At 42.9% G+C, this 15,332-nt stretch overlaps 1 protein-coding gene across 1 annotated transcript; it reads left to right on the forward strand.

Annotated features, from left to right (window-relative positions):
- Window positions 1–234: 234 nt before the first annotated feature.
- Window positions 235–14,894, forward strand: LOC125020534 (prolyl endopeptidase-like). The gene is made up of 15 exons (XM_047605921.1): window positions 235–404; window positions 3,914–3,988; window positions 4,083–4,216; window positions 4,307–4,437; window positions 4,532–4,741; window positions 4,826–4,947; window positions 6,025–6,130; window positions 6,924–7,115; window positions 8,568–8,765; window positions 9,334–9,437; window positions 10,131–10,267; window positions 12,427–12,521; window positions 12,602–12,733; window positions 13,191–13,347; window positions 14,339–14,894. The coding sequence occupies exons 1-15, from the start codon at window positions 363–365 to the stop codon at window positions 14,631–14,633; spliced, it is 2,130 nt and encodes a 709-aa protein (XP_047461877.1). The 5' UTR covers window positions 235–362; the 3' UTR covers window positions 14,634–14,894.
- The last annotated feature ends 438 nt before the right edge of the window (window positions 14,895–15,332 follow it).

The raw sequence follows: 15,332 nt of genomic DNA on the forward strand, positions 1-15,332 counted from the left end.
TTACAATTTATTGTAACCGATTTGGGTGCGATTTTTATGAATTGCGAATTGCGCAAGTGACTGATCGACGTGCACTCGCTGTGGATCAGTTACCCTGAATGACGCAAACGTTTCCTTCGTAAAGCAGGCGGCACAAACGCGGGGGCGTGTGTGTGTGTGTGTGTGAGTGAGAGAGAGAGAGAGAGAGAGAGAGAGAGAGAGAGAGAGAGAGAGAGAGAGAGAGAGAGAATACTTTCACTTTCACTTAAAGGAAGGAGTCATTGATTTGGTCGAGACGGTGCACACAGAACGATTTTTTTTTTTTTTAAAAAAGACAGAAAATAAGTACAAAGACGAAACACAGAAAAACGTTTTAGGAAACCATGGCGTTTAAGTACCCGGCTGCCCGAAGAGATGAGAGTAAGGTCAGTGTGAAAAGTCCCGCTGAGCGTTTCTTTCTTCCTCTGCGGCGCTCGAGCTGGAAAAGTGAGACCAGGAAGAGAAAGACGAGTCATATTGGTGGCGGGTTAGAAAGGCAAATGGCGAATGAATGGAGAAGCAAAAACAAAAGTTAAACCGAAGAAACAAATATTCGTTGAAAGGGGAGTGCCGTGTTGTTGTGCGCTCGGAATCGCCTGCATTTTTTACTCTTCGTAGCGCGGTTGTGGTAAAGTTGCGCCAACGCCCGACCAAAGAAAAAAAAAAAAAAAACGAGTCTCGGTGTGGTGTGGAAACGTGCAGCCTTATGCGCTCATTCATTAGGACCTCAGCTGCATGCTTGGTGATATGAGGCAATTATTTGAAACTTTAAGTCTAATTTGGATCATTAATCAATCATTTACTTTAAGAAAACACGATCTTAACAGAGGCCTAGTGATTTTCATCCAAACAACAATTTACAATCATATGCCATAAATACATGCATACACAGGCGCATACGTAATTGATTTTAAAAGTAATTTGGCCAAAAATGTCAAATGATATGTGTGCAAACCATCCAGTATTTGTATTTGTATTTGTTGAGGTAAAAAGAATAAGCCATTATTGCAAGTATTTGTAGTTCCCTGCTAAGTAGTAAAAGATGCAAGCGCACCAGTCAGGCATAACATTATGACCACTGACGGGAGAAATGAATAACATTGACCATCTTGTAGCAATTCAGTGTTCTGCTGGGAAACTCTTAGACCTGGCATTCATTCATGTGAATTTTACTTAGTCATGTAGCACCCACCTAGACCTAGACCAGACCTGACCAGACCAGACACCTGCAACCTACCCACCAAACACCAGACGTTCGGGGTTCCTCTAACCACTTTGACAGAAAGCGAGGTGGCTGCATACATGTTAGTGCAGTGATGCTTCCAGCCCAGACACACTGTGTTGTGTTATGTGTTGGTGGACAGCTTGATGCTAATTTTCAGCCATTGTGGTGTGCTGTCTAATCGTCTCCATAGTAACACTAATTTTTCTTAAAAAGATGAATGAATGAATGAATGAATAAATGTACTTTATTTTGGTCAGCATCAAAAATCTTCACACAATCGCAAACATAAACAAAAATGAAATAAATAAATAAAGGATAGCTAACCACAAAGGATTTCGACTGAAGCGTAGCTTATAAATGCAGAATGCTTGTTTTCTTTTTACTCAAATCAAACAAAAGAAACCTATTAAGTCCGAAATATGCATGGTATGTACATTTAATACAAAAACATGATACTGTATATATGCATATATACATACACATAATGTGTCTGCGCAGCATATTTGTCCAGGCATGTACAGGTCTCGATAAAAAACAGGCGAAACCAGACGACAGAAAAAAGAAAAACCATTCCATAGTATCACTCCATAGACTGATCCACACATACTTTTCAATGTGGTACAAGAACTTGGTTGTTTTAAGTTCTCTCTCCCTCTTACGTTGTACCCTCTGTCTCTAACCCCCAACATTTTTACAATATTTCCTGGCAGTGAATTATACCTAGTTTTATACAAAATTTGTGCAATACTGTAATCAAGCAGATCGTTGAACTTCAATGCTCCTTTGAACTCCATTGCCCTGTGAGCCCTGAAACATCCTACCCAAGTAAACCTGTCAGGCGTTCTCTAGTGTTTACAATGTGACAGTGACACATGTAGTGGAACCACTGGTCAAACAGCTGCTGACTTCTTGGGAACTTGGATTGAATGTATATCCTCATTAAGAATTCCCCTTTAATAATTGTTTCCGTGTTCAGCGAGCCAAGTATTTATCTTCTGTTGCAGCTTCCGTTGCATTTGCTATGTATGTACATATTGCTTTGTGATGAGATGTGTCTTTTTGGTGACAAGATGCTCCAGAAGAGAGAGATAAATCGACTCAACAATTAGAATTTTCTGTGCTTAGGATCATTGGGATTCTGAACGTTGAAAGCTCTAAAACATGATGCTGTCACCACCGTGCTTCACTGTGGAAATTTTCTTTGTTGGCTGATTAATTTTGGTGTCAAACTGGAGGGGGGAGTGTCATGATTTCCCTTAGTTTCTTTATTTCCTGTCTGTCGTGCCTTGTGTTTCTTTCATGATGTCTGTCTGTGTCATGTTTTGTGTTTCCTGTTTTATTTTGTTAAATTGTTTCCTGTCTTTTGTGCCTCTTTGTGTGCTGATTGCTTATTGGTTTCTCCTTGTTTGATTGCCCTCCTGTGTGTTTTCCGAACCTTGTAGCCTATCGAGAGTTTATTTTTTTTTCCCCTTCTTTTCCTTCCTTCTGCAGCGCTTTTTGTTCCCTGTAACTTTCATTGAATTCCCTCTTTTTCCCCGGATTCCCTGTGTCCTCATCGTTTGTCCTGCATTTGGGTCCTTCCACTTCAAACCTCTACAATCCCTGACAGGGAAGGGTCTTGCTCTCATCATGCTGTAACACATTTACCTCTAAGTTTAAGTTTGCCAGCTGTTTCACGAGTGGTTCCACTACACATCCTCAACTCACATTGCACACACTTATAGAACTACTACTTGGATAGGAATGTTTCAGTGCTCACAGGGCATTGGAGTTCAAAAGGGCGTTGAAGTTCAATGATCTGGTTGATTATAGTATTGCACAAATTTTGTCCTTAACATACGGTAAGGAAACAGACGTATGTAAGATTTTATTAAATTCTAGATCTATCTGTTGAACTACAAACCCAACAAAAAAATTAAGTATAGTATATGAATTCATGAAGTCAAAAAGAAAACTGGCACTCCTGGTAATTAGTTTCAACAATAAACATCACGTTGAATTAAATCTAAGTTTAAGTTTGCCACAAACACTCGTGATCTAGTCTTGAAAGGCAAATATATTGAAGAAAACTACACACACCCGAATGTCCTTCGTGGTGTGTCTTTCACTGGCACACATCTCACTTTCGCCGCGGCTCACAGGCAGCGTAGACATTTGGCTGCACTTCGATGCGTGAATGGAAAAGGTGGTGGGCCTTATTTCTCAGAAACGTGTTAAACTTCTGCGCCTAATAAGATGTTAACATGTTTTTTTAGGTTAATGGAAAACTAGTGAGAAATGATTTCTGAATATAATGCCATCAGTGGAATCAATGGAAATGCGTGTGTGTGTGTGTGTTTTACAGCCATCTTTGTGAGGACAAAGATGTTTTTATGTTTTATGGCAGCATACCAAAGATAGTCAACATAACGTGCGTTTGTGTGCGTGTAGGTACATCAAGGTCGGCACATAAAAGGAACAATGTAGATGCCAACTAATGACAAGCGGCGTCCTGTCAAATATGTTACACATTGTTAGTTATGTGTGACACACACAGTTGGCAGTTGATTGGATCGAGGCTCCATAATTCCAGAGAAAAATAATTTCTGACAAGAAAACCAAGTTTAAATGCCAAACATTTGACATCTGTTGTGTGTTTCTTCCTGCTCAACCTGTTTATTTTTATAACAGGTGGATGACTACCATGGAACTAAGATCTGTGATCCCTATGCATGGCTGGAAGACCCTGACAGCCCAGAAACAATGGTCCGTGAGAGGTTCTCGCAAGAAATCTGAAGTTGTGTCTTTGCTAGAAACACCCCTGATTTTCTCCCTTGCCACTCTCTTTGTTGTTGCTCAGGCCTTCGTTGAGGAGCAGAACAAACTGACCATGCCCTACCTGGAAAAGTGTGCAGTGCGGGCTCAGTTCCACCAGCGTCTCACCGAGCTCTATGACTACCCCAAATATAGCTGCCCTTACAAAAGGGGGAAGAGGTATAAGATGAAGTTTGGTGAATCACTTATGAGACCAAAAGGCTCGTTCTCAATTTAGTTCCTTTTTTTTTTTTCTCTCCTAATTTTCAGGTATTTCTACTTTCACAACAAAGGCCTTCAGAACCAGGACATGCTGTACGTGCAAGACTCTCTGGATGCAACTGCCACGGTGTTCTTTGATCCCAATACCCTATCCGAAGACGGCACGGTGGCGCTGAAGAGTGAGTCAAACTGCAGGGCACATGTGCACAAGCGCACAGATAAGTCGGGGCGTAAAGAGAAAGTGCTCACTGCTTCCTCCTTTCCCCCTTTCAGTGGCAAGACTGTCAGAAGAGTGTGAATACTTCGCCTACGGTCTGAGCAGCAGCGGCTCAGACTGGGTGACGGTGCGTTTCATGAAGGCCGACGATCTGACTCTACTGCCTGACGTGCTGGAAAGGGTTAAATTCAGCTGCCTGGCCTGGACTCATGACGGAAAGGGCATCTTTTACAACAGCTACCCGCGCCAGGAAGGCAAAACCGATGGTAATGTGGAGACAATGTGCGTCGACGCAGCGGCGCAATTATTAAAATGCAGCGGAAGATTTAAATTCTTCTGATTTTTTCAAGGCACGGAGACCACCTGCAACATCAATCAGAAGCTCTACTACCACGTTATCGGCACCAAGCAGTCAGAAGACATTCTGGTTGCAGAGTTCCCAGATCATCCCAAGTGGCACAGTTCAGCGACGGTAGGTCCATAGTTATCAAAGATGAAAAACGCTGCAAACATTTGCACCGTGCAGTTGGCAAATGGCCATAAATATTCAGATAATAGCGGATGTTTGCTGTTCAGGGTGGGTGAAATGATAATCCACACCGTAACAGAGAGTCATGACAATTTAATGTTCTACTGGGAAACCTTTCGGCATTCGTGTGGATGCTATTTAGACACCCACCTAGACCGGACCCGGCACCCCCACCCCATAGCAATGACATTCCTTGATGGCAGCAGCCATCCCCTGCAGGATGGACACACAAAATGATTAGGAACAACAGTCAGTGTGTGATTAGGTGCGGGTTGTTCAAAGCACCAGTGTCCGCCCTTCACTGCTGCTCTGTTGTGACCAGCATTTGGACACCCAAGTCACCAGTGTTGCTCAGTTCCAACCACTTCACTCTTAATGTTCACAGGCACAGTTTCAGTTCCCATCAGCCTCACCATAAACACCATCCCCCCCGATCTTTACAAAGCGGATTCCTGCTCCGCCACTCACCAGTTAAACACCAGTTTCCCCATACTCTTAGCCCTGATGATCTTGAACACGCCCCAAATCAGCTGCACAGTCATCCTAGAAGTGCTGCAGATGTCGACGTATGATTCAGAGTTATACTGGAAGTCTGAGGTGTGTAGAGTGAACAGAAAGGGAGACAGGAGAGTCCCCTGAGTGTTACCAGCTCCCACGTCAGACAGGGGCTCCCCTGGTGCACCTAGAGAGGCCCAGTCCGGCAGATAATCCGGGAAGCAACCTTGGAGAAAAAAAAACAATCCTCTCATTGCTCAGGTAGCTTTCTGCCAGCTATAAGCTACTTTTCATTCTCTGCCAAGCTGTCAGTGACCCTTGTCAAGTTACAGGGTGCAGCTTGCAGTCGAAACCCTGGCCCAGTGATCAGTATTTCACTGCGACGTCTCTTATCTGTTTGTTGTTCTAAGATGATTAGCGGCATGCCTGTCTGGCTTTTATGGATGAGTGCTTCGTATCACTCAAAGCCTTGTGAAACTTCTCTCTTGTCTTTCGCGCCTGCCTGTTCATATCTTATTTTTTCAGATATCAGACGATGGCAGGTACGTCGTGTTGTCCATCACCGAAGGCTGTGAGCCCGTCAACCAGCTGTGGTACTGTGACCTTCAGCAGCTCCCCGATGGCATCAAGGGTGCGTGCGCCGAACTCTCGCACATCGAATTACGTCGGAATTTTAAACCGATGTGTAATAATGTGTGGCTTTTATCTTGCGGTTTGCATCTAATTCCCCCTGTCACGCACACACGGATACGTATGCCGCAGGTAATTTGGGGTTCAGCACCTCCCTCCGTGTTTAGTGGATAAGATTTCTACCTTCTGGGCCGAATTCTATTCTAATTGGGAGCATCTAAGGTCCAGTGAATTTGATCGATCATCCAGATTATAAAAATGTCCACCCCAGCTCCCAAGTTCAGCTGGTAACCAACAGCAGATCTTCATATTTGAGAAGCTTAAACCACAGAAATGTCCTTCTAAAACAATTAAAAATTAAAATAGCTAGGAAAGTGAGCTACGGCCTCGCAGGTTTGACTCCTGTCGCTTTCATATCATCTTCCTGTTATGTGTTTACTTCCTCTCTTGCGAATATGTGCAGCGTCCGAGTACGTGCTGCTTTGACAGTTTGCTTCTTAAATTAGTGGAAGTTTGTGTCACATCAGAATGGGAGTGTATGAGAATGTGTAAATATAACACCAAGCGCCAGGGGAATGTTACTTAAGCTAATAGGATTTCATAATTCACCCTCCCCACATGCAGGAGTTTTGACACTTTCCACTTTAGTTCTGTTGCGAAAGCATATTTCAGGTGAAAAGAAATTTCCTTTTCAGTCTACGCACCTCCAAATGTCAACCATGGCCACATAAATCAAAACTATTGAGGTGTGTCATGTGATTTTCTCTCCTTTTTTTTTTAACGTTCTCCACTAGGCCTGCTGCCGTGGGTCAAACTTGTGGACAACTTCGACGCCCAGTACTCTTACATCACCAACGAGGGGACCGTGTTCACCTTCCGCTCCAACCTGGATGCCCCTCGCTACTGCCTCCTCAACATTGACATCCAGAAACCAGGCAGGGAGCACTGGACTACCCTCATACCACAGCACGAGAAGGACGTCCTGGGTGAGACAAACTGGAATTTTTCACCCTGTAGTCACCCTATGAAGTATCGTTTCTCCAAAGATGATGTAGAGGGTCGGCAGAGTTCCTACAGCTACTGCACGTTGGCAGCTGTGGCCTTTTTTGTCGCAGCTATGAAAACTCCGCCGCGCTGCAGAAGTGCGTAGAAGTGCGTGTACGCACAAGTGGATTTCCACTATGTGGCCCTGGGCTCTTGCAGTGCGTCTTTTCGCTGAATTCGTGTCCTAATGTTTCGATGACAGCCTGACCACAACAACTGGGAAGTTCAGATTCTGCGGTCAAAAGCGTTCGTCAAAGGGAAATCTGCTTCAAAAAGTGAAACTCGATCCACAAGCGCTTTTGCCTAACATATGTTCCCCCCCTCCCCACCACCACCACTCCTCCACATTCGTCATTCGAATGATCGTAACTGTGTCTGGAGATCAATGAAAACACGCGGTCGGTGAATGTCCACATTTCCTCCTTCATGTGAACAGACACACACACACACGAACACACACACACACGAACACACACACACACACACACACACACACACACACACACACGAATACAGCAGTGTGTCAGTACAAACGGAACCTTTAAGATAATCTTTTCATTTAAACCAAAAAAATACAGTTTTATGACTGTTTTGAGGTGCTATACCTGCATTAATGTTTAATGTTTAATGATGTTTAATGAGTGAGTGGATTTAGATGATGCCTTAAAATGTATTTATACCTGAATACATCCCCTGTGTGTTACGCTGTTGCTTGCTGTAAGTGTCAAGGCTTATGACGTGATCAGTGCAAGTTATTAACCTGTTGTTTTCTTCGTTTCGTCCTTTGAAGGCGAAGTTACCAAACGCTCATAGAATGTGCGCCATTTACACATCTGATAGTGCCACGTTTTCCGTCTTCCGGAGAACTCGGAGAACGTTGTTACGCATAATTTAGGCAAGTCCAAGATCAATGGACGGCACTTCAAGGCAAAATACCATATATGGAATTGTGGTTGCTGTATTTTTTTTTTTTCAAAACAGCATGCCAGAAAAGGGAGCATCTCAACCGTTTTCACCCGACAGCATGTTAGGCTGCCCTCTGCAGGCTGTTTACGAGACTGCACCCAATGACATTAAATGGATTAATGGTTTATGCGGGCCTTACAGGTATAAACAGTAAAATTCCAACTAGTTAATATGGTCATGGTAAATTAACAGCCAATATGTGACTTTCTCTCGAGATGACACCCATGAGATGATTTATTAACCTTAGCAAAAATGAACATAATCAACAAACAGCAGAAAGGGAGTTCATATCACACAGAAGAAGAAGAAGAAGGAGAAGAAGAACACAAGGACACGGTCTCCCTTGGATACAGTGTTTTCAACAAAACAAACACTCTCAAGTTCATTTAACTTGACTTCCTCTTTTCTTCCTCCTCCTCCTCCTGCAGGCTTCGTCTCCTGTGTGAACCAGCACCACCTGCTGGTCAACTACGTGCACGACGTGAAGGACATCCTGCAGGTGTATGAGCTGACCACGGGCCGGCTCGTCAGGGACCTGCCGCTGGACGTCGGCACAGTGTCCGGAGTGAGCTGCAAGAAGAAGCACTCGGACTTCTTCTACAAGTTCACCTCCTTCACCACACCGGGTAATTCACCATTAACAAACCAGCACGAAGAGGAATTACAACAACAGTAACACACTATGTATAGACGCATGCATGAGTAATAGGGTGGACCGAACGATTACTTTTATTAATAATTACTATCTTGCCAATTATCTTTATCTGCAGTTGCTTCATAACTTTCGGTTGCTCGTCTTATCAGTTCATTGATCATTACGCTTTACTGCAAGTAGCAAGTATTAGCAGTTTCCCTATTGCTGCCACCAACTTCTGCTTTCTCTACTAATACACCAACTATGAGAAACAGAGTGCTTTAAATATCTCTCTTACACTGAAGTCCTTGCCAGGTGAGTTTACGCAGATGAAGCTGAATCTGCTGCAGCGTTTGCACTCCTGCACGCTGGTAGCAATGCATTTCAGCCCCTCTGAAGAGAGGGGCAACTGTAGCGACGGAGACAGAGTAGCCCGCTGCAGATGCTTATATCATTTGTTACATCACCAGGTAGTTCGTCTAAAATATGAACCATTACGTGCAAGCAGCTTACCGCAGAGTAGCCTCTAACCTGTGTGACCTCTGCTCTTTGCCAACCAGGCATCATTTACTACTGTGACCTGAGCGAGGCCAACCCAGAGCCCAGGGTGTTCAGGGAGGTGGAGGTAAAAGGCATCAAGCAAGAGGACTATCAGACGAGCCAGGTAATATCACTTTTTCGGTTCACTTCCTCACTTTCTGCATGCGGCGACATCTGACGGAGTGAAATGTGACGTTACTTTAGTCTATTAAATTTGAGATGAAGGCTTTTAAGCTCTGCGCGCGCACACGCATTTTGTCATTTGTAATTAAGAGCCGTTTTAATGTTGACCGACAGCTGTAAATTGCTGCACAGATCTCATATTTTTCATTTGTTGAGCGTGTGTTCAGAGCCAAAAGGGAAACTAGAGAAAAGGCCGAAATGCAAGAAGAGAAAACAAAAAAGATTCTTTGAGATTCAAATGTGCCACAAATCACTTGATAAAATCAAGTGTGGAAAGTCCTGAAGAAAAGTTCCAACAAGTGTGAATAATTCAAATATTTGAAAAATGCAAACAATTTAAAATAGAACAGCAAAACAACGCCGCTGTATTTTCACACAGGCCGCTGTTTTTTTTTTACCTTCCTGCGTAAACTTCCCCATTGCTCTTTCTTTGCATTGTTGCTTTCTTCCCCCTCATCTTCCAGTTACATCAGCACATTTGCTGTTTGCATATTTGTGTCATGATGCAGATTTACCAGAATCGCATTCAAATGGTGCGTGCAAACAGTTTTAGAAATATCGAATGTCACTGTCTGAAGCATTTGCACATTCGGAGGCGCATCCAGTGATGCGTATTGTGTATTTATGTTTTCAGGTGTTCTACCCGAGTAAAGATGGAACCAAGATCCCCATGTTCTTGGTTCATGCCAAGGGCCTAAAGAACGATGGGACTCATCCTGTTTTCCTCTACGGATATGGAGGCTTTGAGAATTCTATACAGCCATACTATAAGTACTTAAACTCTACTTTCCTCCTCTATGTCTGTGATAGTAGTGGTAGATAGAACTGATCCACGGTTTTGGGAATATGTTATCTGGATAAATACGACCAACGTAGTTATTGCGTTCTAAAAGTACAAGAAAAAACATTTAGGTTTCATTGGGTTTGTCAATAAATCCCAGAGTCACAGCTTTTGTAATGTGACATGACATTATATTAACCCTGCCCTCTTCAGTCATTAAGAACAAAAACTGCTATAAAAACAGTTTCATATTTAAATTTTTTTTCTGTATAAATCTCTTAAACCACTTCATTGCTTTACAAAGCTACCACAAATTCAATAATTTTGAGGATTTTAACCCTTTAAATGCCAGAAAAAGAAAAAGAAAACAAATTATATTCTGTAAAACTAATGTTGGGATCACAAATGACCAAGATTAGCTAAAATATTGGCAAGAATCAGTTTTTGTGTACCATCAAATTCTAAATTCCAAACAAAAAATGTCTCCCATTATAACTATTTTTTTAAATCTCACAGCCCAATACAATCATTCATTCTGCAATATTTCATTATTGAGAAATTTTAATTTTGGTTAATTTTTGGTGAGTCAAATGTATCAATTTTAGACTAAAAGCAGCCACATCCCCATTATAGGGCCTGTGTATAAAATGTCAGTCATTTCATTAGTTTGTGAGCTGCTGTTTTATTGAGCTTAATCGTTGGAGAAATCCTCTTTGGAAACATTTAAAATAGGTTAACTATTGATAAGTTGCACTCCATCTGTCACAGTCTATCGACCAATCGCGTCAAGAAAACTTCATATTTGATTCTTGCCGTCCTTGTAAGGATAATCTGAGAATTGGAGTGGCTGCCATCGCTCCTAAAACGCATAGCTGCCGTTAGGTCCTCGCAAGATGCTGACTTGTCCTCGTCCCTGCGGATAAGCATGAGATGAGTGCGAGCTTTGCTGCCCGACAACATGGAATATCGTGTGATCTTATGACCTGACAAGAATCCAGTAAACATTGAACTAATGTCTACGTGTTTTTGAGGCTTTGAGGCTTCTGCACCAGTAATACTGAAAGTACTGCTGTGTGCGAATGAGTCACTGGCAGTTTCTCAGTAAATCTGCAGTCACATTATTTTATAAATTCCAGATTTTAAACATTTAATTTACATCCTGAAAATAAGCTTAAACTAATGAACCAGAGTTATTTTGAGGCAGTCTAACTAATTTGTAGGACGGTTTGCAACCTCTTTGACTTCCGATATCCTATAAAAAGCCGCGGGAAATTACATTTCAAGAGTCAAGAGATCTAAGTTGGTAACAGCTTCACCAAATGCTAACAAAATACTAAATATTCCTTCTCACAACGTTTCATTGCACGAGAAAAATCCTTTAACTAAAAATAAGATTTGTCTGTAGAAATATCTACTGTTAAATATCTCATGATGATTTATCTACTGTCCTCATCTATAAAACTGTCCATAAAGTAGTTCAACCTCACTCCACCTCCTGAAGCTACAACTCTAACGTGCAGCTAAGACACTAATGCTGACATATCTATCGAAGAAACAAAACCAGTAACGTTACTTTAATACTGTAATACTGTATTAATGCTGTATTTCACAAGCCATTCATGTTTCAGGAGGGCTTTTTACTTTAGTACTTTACTTTAATGGATCTAAATATTTGTTTAGATCAACGAATTTAATTCTCGCCATATTTGCAAGGAAGATTTTTGCATTACAGTCATTTTCAGATTCGCACAAAACATAATTGTTCTGTGGATGGTCTGTCGATAAGCACATAGCTCGAAACCAAGCTTGATGGATTATGAATCGTGTGGTTTTGTGAGTCATGTGAGAATCCAGCTGCCTCGTAAGATGAGCTTTCCCACTCTAGTTTGTCTGATTTCTCTGTAAATGGGAGCGTATGAAAACTTTCATGAGTGGCAAAACAGAAACTCTGTGTCCGTGCTCAGCGTGCACCAAAGCAGAACCTGCTGTAACCTCGCAAGACCTAAATATGAAGTGTGAAACGGTCATCTAGAAGTAATCATACCACAAATAATAGTCTATATAATTCTTGTGCTGCATTTAACTCCTCACTTCCTTAATATCAACTGCTGACGTGCTTTCTTTGCCCTTCTTTCTTGCACCTGGCCAGCTCTGCCTATCTGCTTTTTGTGAGACACCTAGGAGGGATCCTGGCGGTGGCCAACATCAGAGGGGGCGGAGAGTACGGCCTCACCTGGCACAAAGGTACGGCATCACAGAGGAGAAAACCGTAAACGTGAACTGCCCGCAATTTCCTCTTGAAGTGACGTGAAGTGCGTTTGCAGGCGGCTGTTTGGGGAACAAACAGAACTGCTTCGATGACTTCCAGTGCGCCGCTGAGTACCTGATCCAGGAGAAGTACACCACAGCCAGCCGCATCGCTATCAATGGAGGCTCTAATGGAGGGCTGCTAGTGGGTGAGTACGGGACGGACTGTGTGCCTCTTCATTACGTGGGACACCTAGTGTCTCTAAAGCATCTAAAGTAATCCCACCTCTCTCAAAGCCGAGACTGACAGGTCAATTGCAAGTCTTCAAATCCGAATGCTTCGTATTCCTTTGTTGTGCCTGTTTAGCACATCTGCTAATGTCGTATTTATCCAACACTACTTAGCTGCTTAGCTTCAATTCATTTTGCTATTAAACAGCACATTAAACAGTGCTTAGTCACATCATTTAGCAAAGGGCGGCCGCCATCTGGCACTGTACAAACCCGACTAATGCCTGCTTCCCTGGTGCGCCAAGTGGCCGCGTAGGAGAGATTGTGTCCGATAGTATGAAATGAAGCCACGTGTGTGTGTGTGTGTGTGTGTGTGTGTGTGTTTGTGAATTGGTGATTCAGATCTGTAACGCTGTTTGAAATACACACGCACAGCCGCTTGCCTGAACCAACGTCCGGACCTGTTCGGCTGCGTCGTAGCCGAAGTCGGGGTGATGGACATGCTGAAGTTCCACAAGTTCACCATTGGCCACGCCTGGACCACCGACTACGGCTGTTCTGACGACCCGGAGCAGTTCAAGTGGCTCATCAAGTATGAACAACTCATCAGACACACACACACACACACACACACAACAAATAACTAAAATACACAGTTGCTTGAGGAAGAACCGGTGCGGCATATCATTACCACCACCTTCCTAGCACTGTGTGGGTCTCCCTTGTGCATCCAAAACATTTGGGACTCATCAGAGAATGGACATGGGCCTACTGAAGTTGTGGTGTGGTCCTTTAGGTCCTACGTGTTGAGGGGAGGGGCCTCAGTGGATCATCCCACAGATACTTGAACAGTTCGGGATCTATATCCGTCAATTTGGAGGCTTGGTGAACACCTTGTGCTGTTCTCCATTTTAGTTGTTCCTAAACTGTTTTTGTTAGTGTGCACGTTCCTTGCTGCATCCTGCCGTCATTGCTATGGGGTGGGGGTGCCTGGTCTGGTCTAGGTGGGTGCTACATGTCTAAGTAACATCCAAACAGTTGACAGGTCCAGAAGTTTCCCAGCAGAACATTAAATTGTCACAAGATGCTCAATGTTATTTACATCTCCTGCCTGTGGTCATAATGTTATGCCTGATCGGTGAGCTTTGTGTGTAGTGATCAGATCTGGACCTGTGTGAAGGTCTCCAATAATATATTCTATGTCAGTTCACTTCCATCAATTTTACGAATGAGCGCCGTCTGAACGAAAAGGACCAAGCACACACTGAAATGCTGCACTGAATACTAAGAGCCAGATTTTAATAAAGTTAATCTACGTTAGAACAGAGACTCAAATGAAATGATTCTCACCTCCCCCCCACCGAGGTTGTAGCCTACCGCCTCGCATGTACCTCTTCATTAACTCACCTAAAAATAGCATTTCCGCTCTTTTCGCAAACAGTTTTCATTATTTATGGGTTTGGTTTAATCTCACATCATTACGTGTCAGGTCTCGTTTCCTGTGATCTCAAGGCCTGAGTATAATAAAAGCGTCACACATCGCAACTTCTCCCTCCATCTTGTCTCTGTCACCATATCTCCAGGTACTCTCCTCTGCACAATCTGCCTCAGCCACCTTACACCGGCCCTCCCTACCCCGCCGTGCTGCTTCTGACGGCCGATCACGACGACCGCGTGGTGCCTCTGCACACCCTGAAGTACTGCGCCGCCCTGCAGCACGGAGTCGGCAGCAGTCCCAAGCAGAGCCAGCCCCTCATGGTCAGGGTGGACACCCGCAGCGGGCACGGTGCGGGGAAACCCACCGCCAAGGCCATCTTGGAGGACACGCACATCTTTTCCTTTATCGCCGAGACGCTCGGGCTGAGCTGGAAGGAGTGAGTGAGGAGGGAGGCGGAGTGTTTACGCCCTGGGAGATTTTTTGAGTGATTTCTTCTTTTTATTTCGCACGGTTATAAATGCAGAATGTCATAAGGAAAAAAATAATAAGCACAGATCGTACACTGAAAAACTCATTACACTTTTAACTCCCAATCATTTAATGCACAGACAGGTTAAAATTGTGTGTTCTTAATGCAAGTAAGAAGAAATAAACTGAAATGGATGAAAGAATTTTCAATAAATTCTCTATTTCTACTTTGATTTTTGTCTATTGCATCATAATCTGTAAATATTGTCTTCTAAAATATACCTAAAATTGTGATGGATTGTTCAGGGATGGTGCTGGAAAGTCCTCTGAAGAATTGGATTGTAAAAGTATCACTACATACATGTAGAAAATAATGTTTTTTATTTTTATTTTTTTAACTAATTTTGACTTCTGACAGCAGCAGAAATTCCCTTAGCATCATTATTTTAGCCTGAAGTGATATGTCTTTTACTAAAGTGACCTGACATAGACAAAATATCTAAAAGAATTTTTTTTTATACATTTATATAAATGCTACAAATATTCGTACACTGAAGATGTAAATGTTGTCAAATCAAGGAAAATGGAGGTTTCAGGGAATCTTTAATTCATGAAGCTGTACAGGCCATGGTAGCGTGTATTTCATGGCTGAGAGACCTCGACACTCGCAT

This window comes from Mugil cephalus, chromosome 14, assembly GCF_022458985.1.
Source record: "Mugil cephalus isolate CIBA_MC_2020 chromosome 14, CIBA_Mcephalus_1.1, whole genome shotgun sequence".
Taxonomy (NCBI): domain Eukaryota; kingdom Metazoa; phylum Chordata; class Actinopteri; order Mugiliformes; family Mugilidae; genus Mugil; species Mugil cephalus.

Bases quoted from the DNA above. Each gene is read 5' to 3' on its own strand.
- LOC125020534 (XM_047605921.1), top strand. From the start codon at position 363: ATGGCGTTTAAGTACCCGGCTGCCCGAAGAGATGAGAGTAAG. The intron at 3,989-4,082 runs GTCCGTGAGAGG...GTTGTTGCTCAG, and splicing joins CTGACAGCCCAGAAACAATG to GCCTTCGTTGAGGAGCAGAA. The intron at 6,131-6,923 runs GTGCGTGCGCCG...GTTCTCCACTAG, and splicing joins GCTCCCCGATGGCATCAAGG to GCCTGCTGCCGTGGGTCAAA.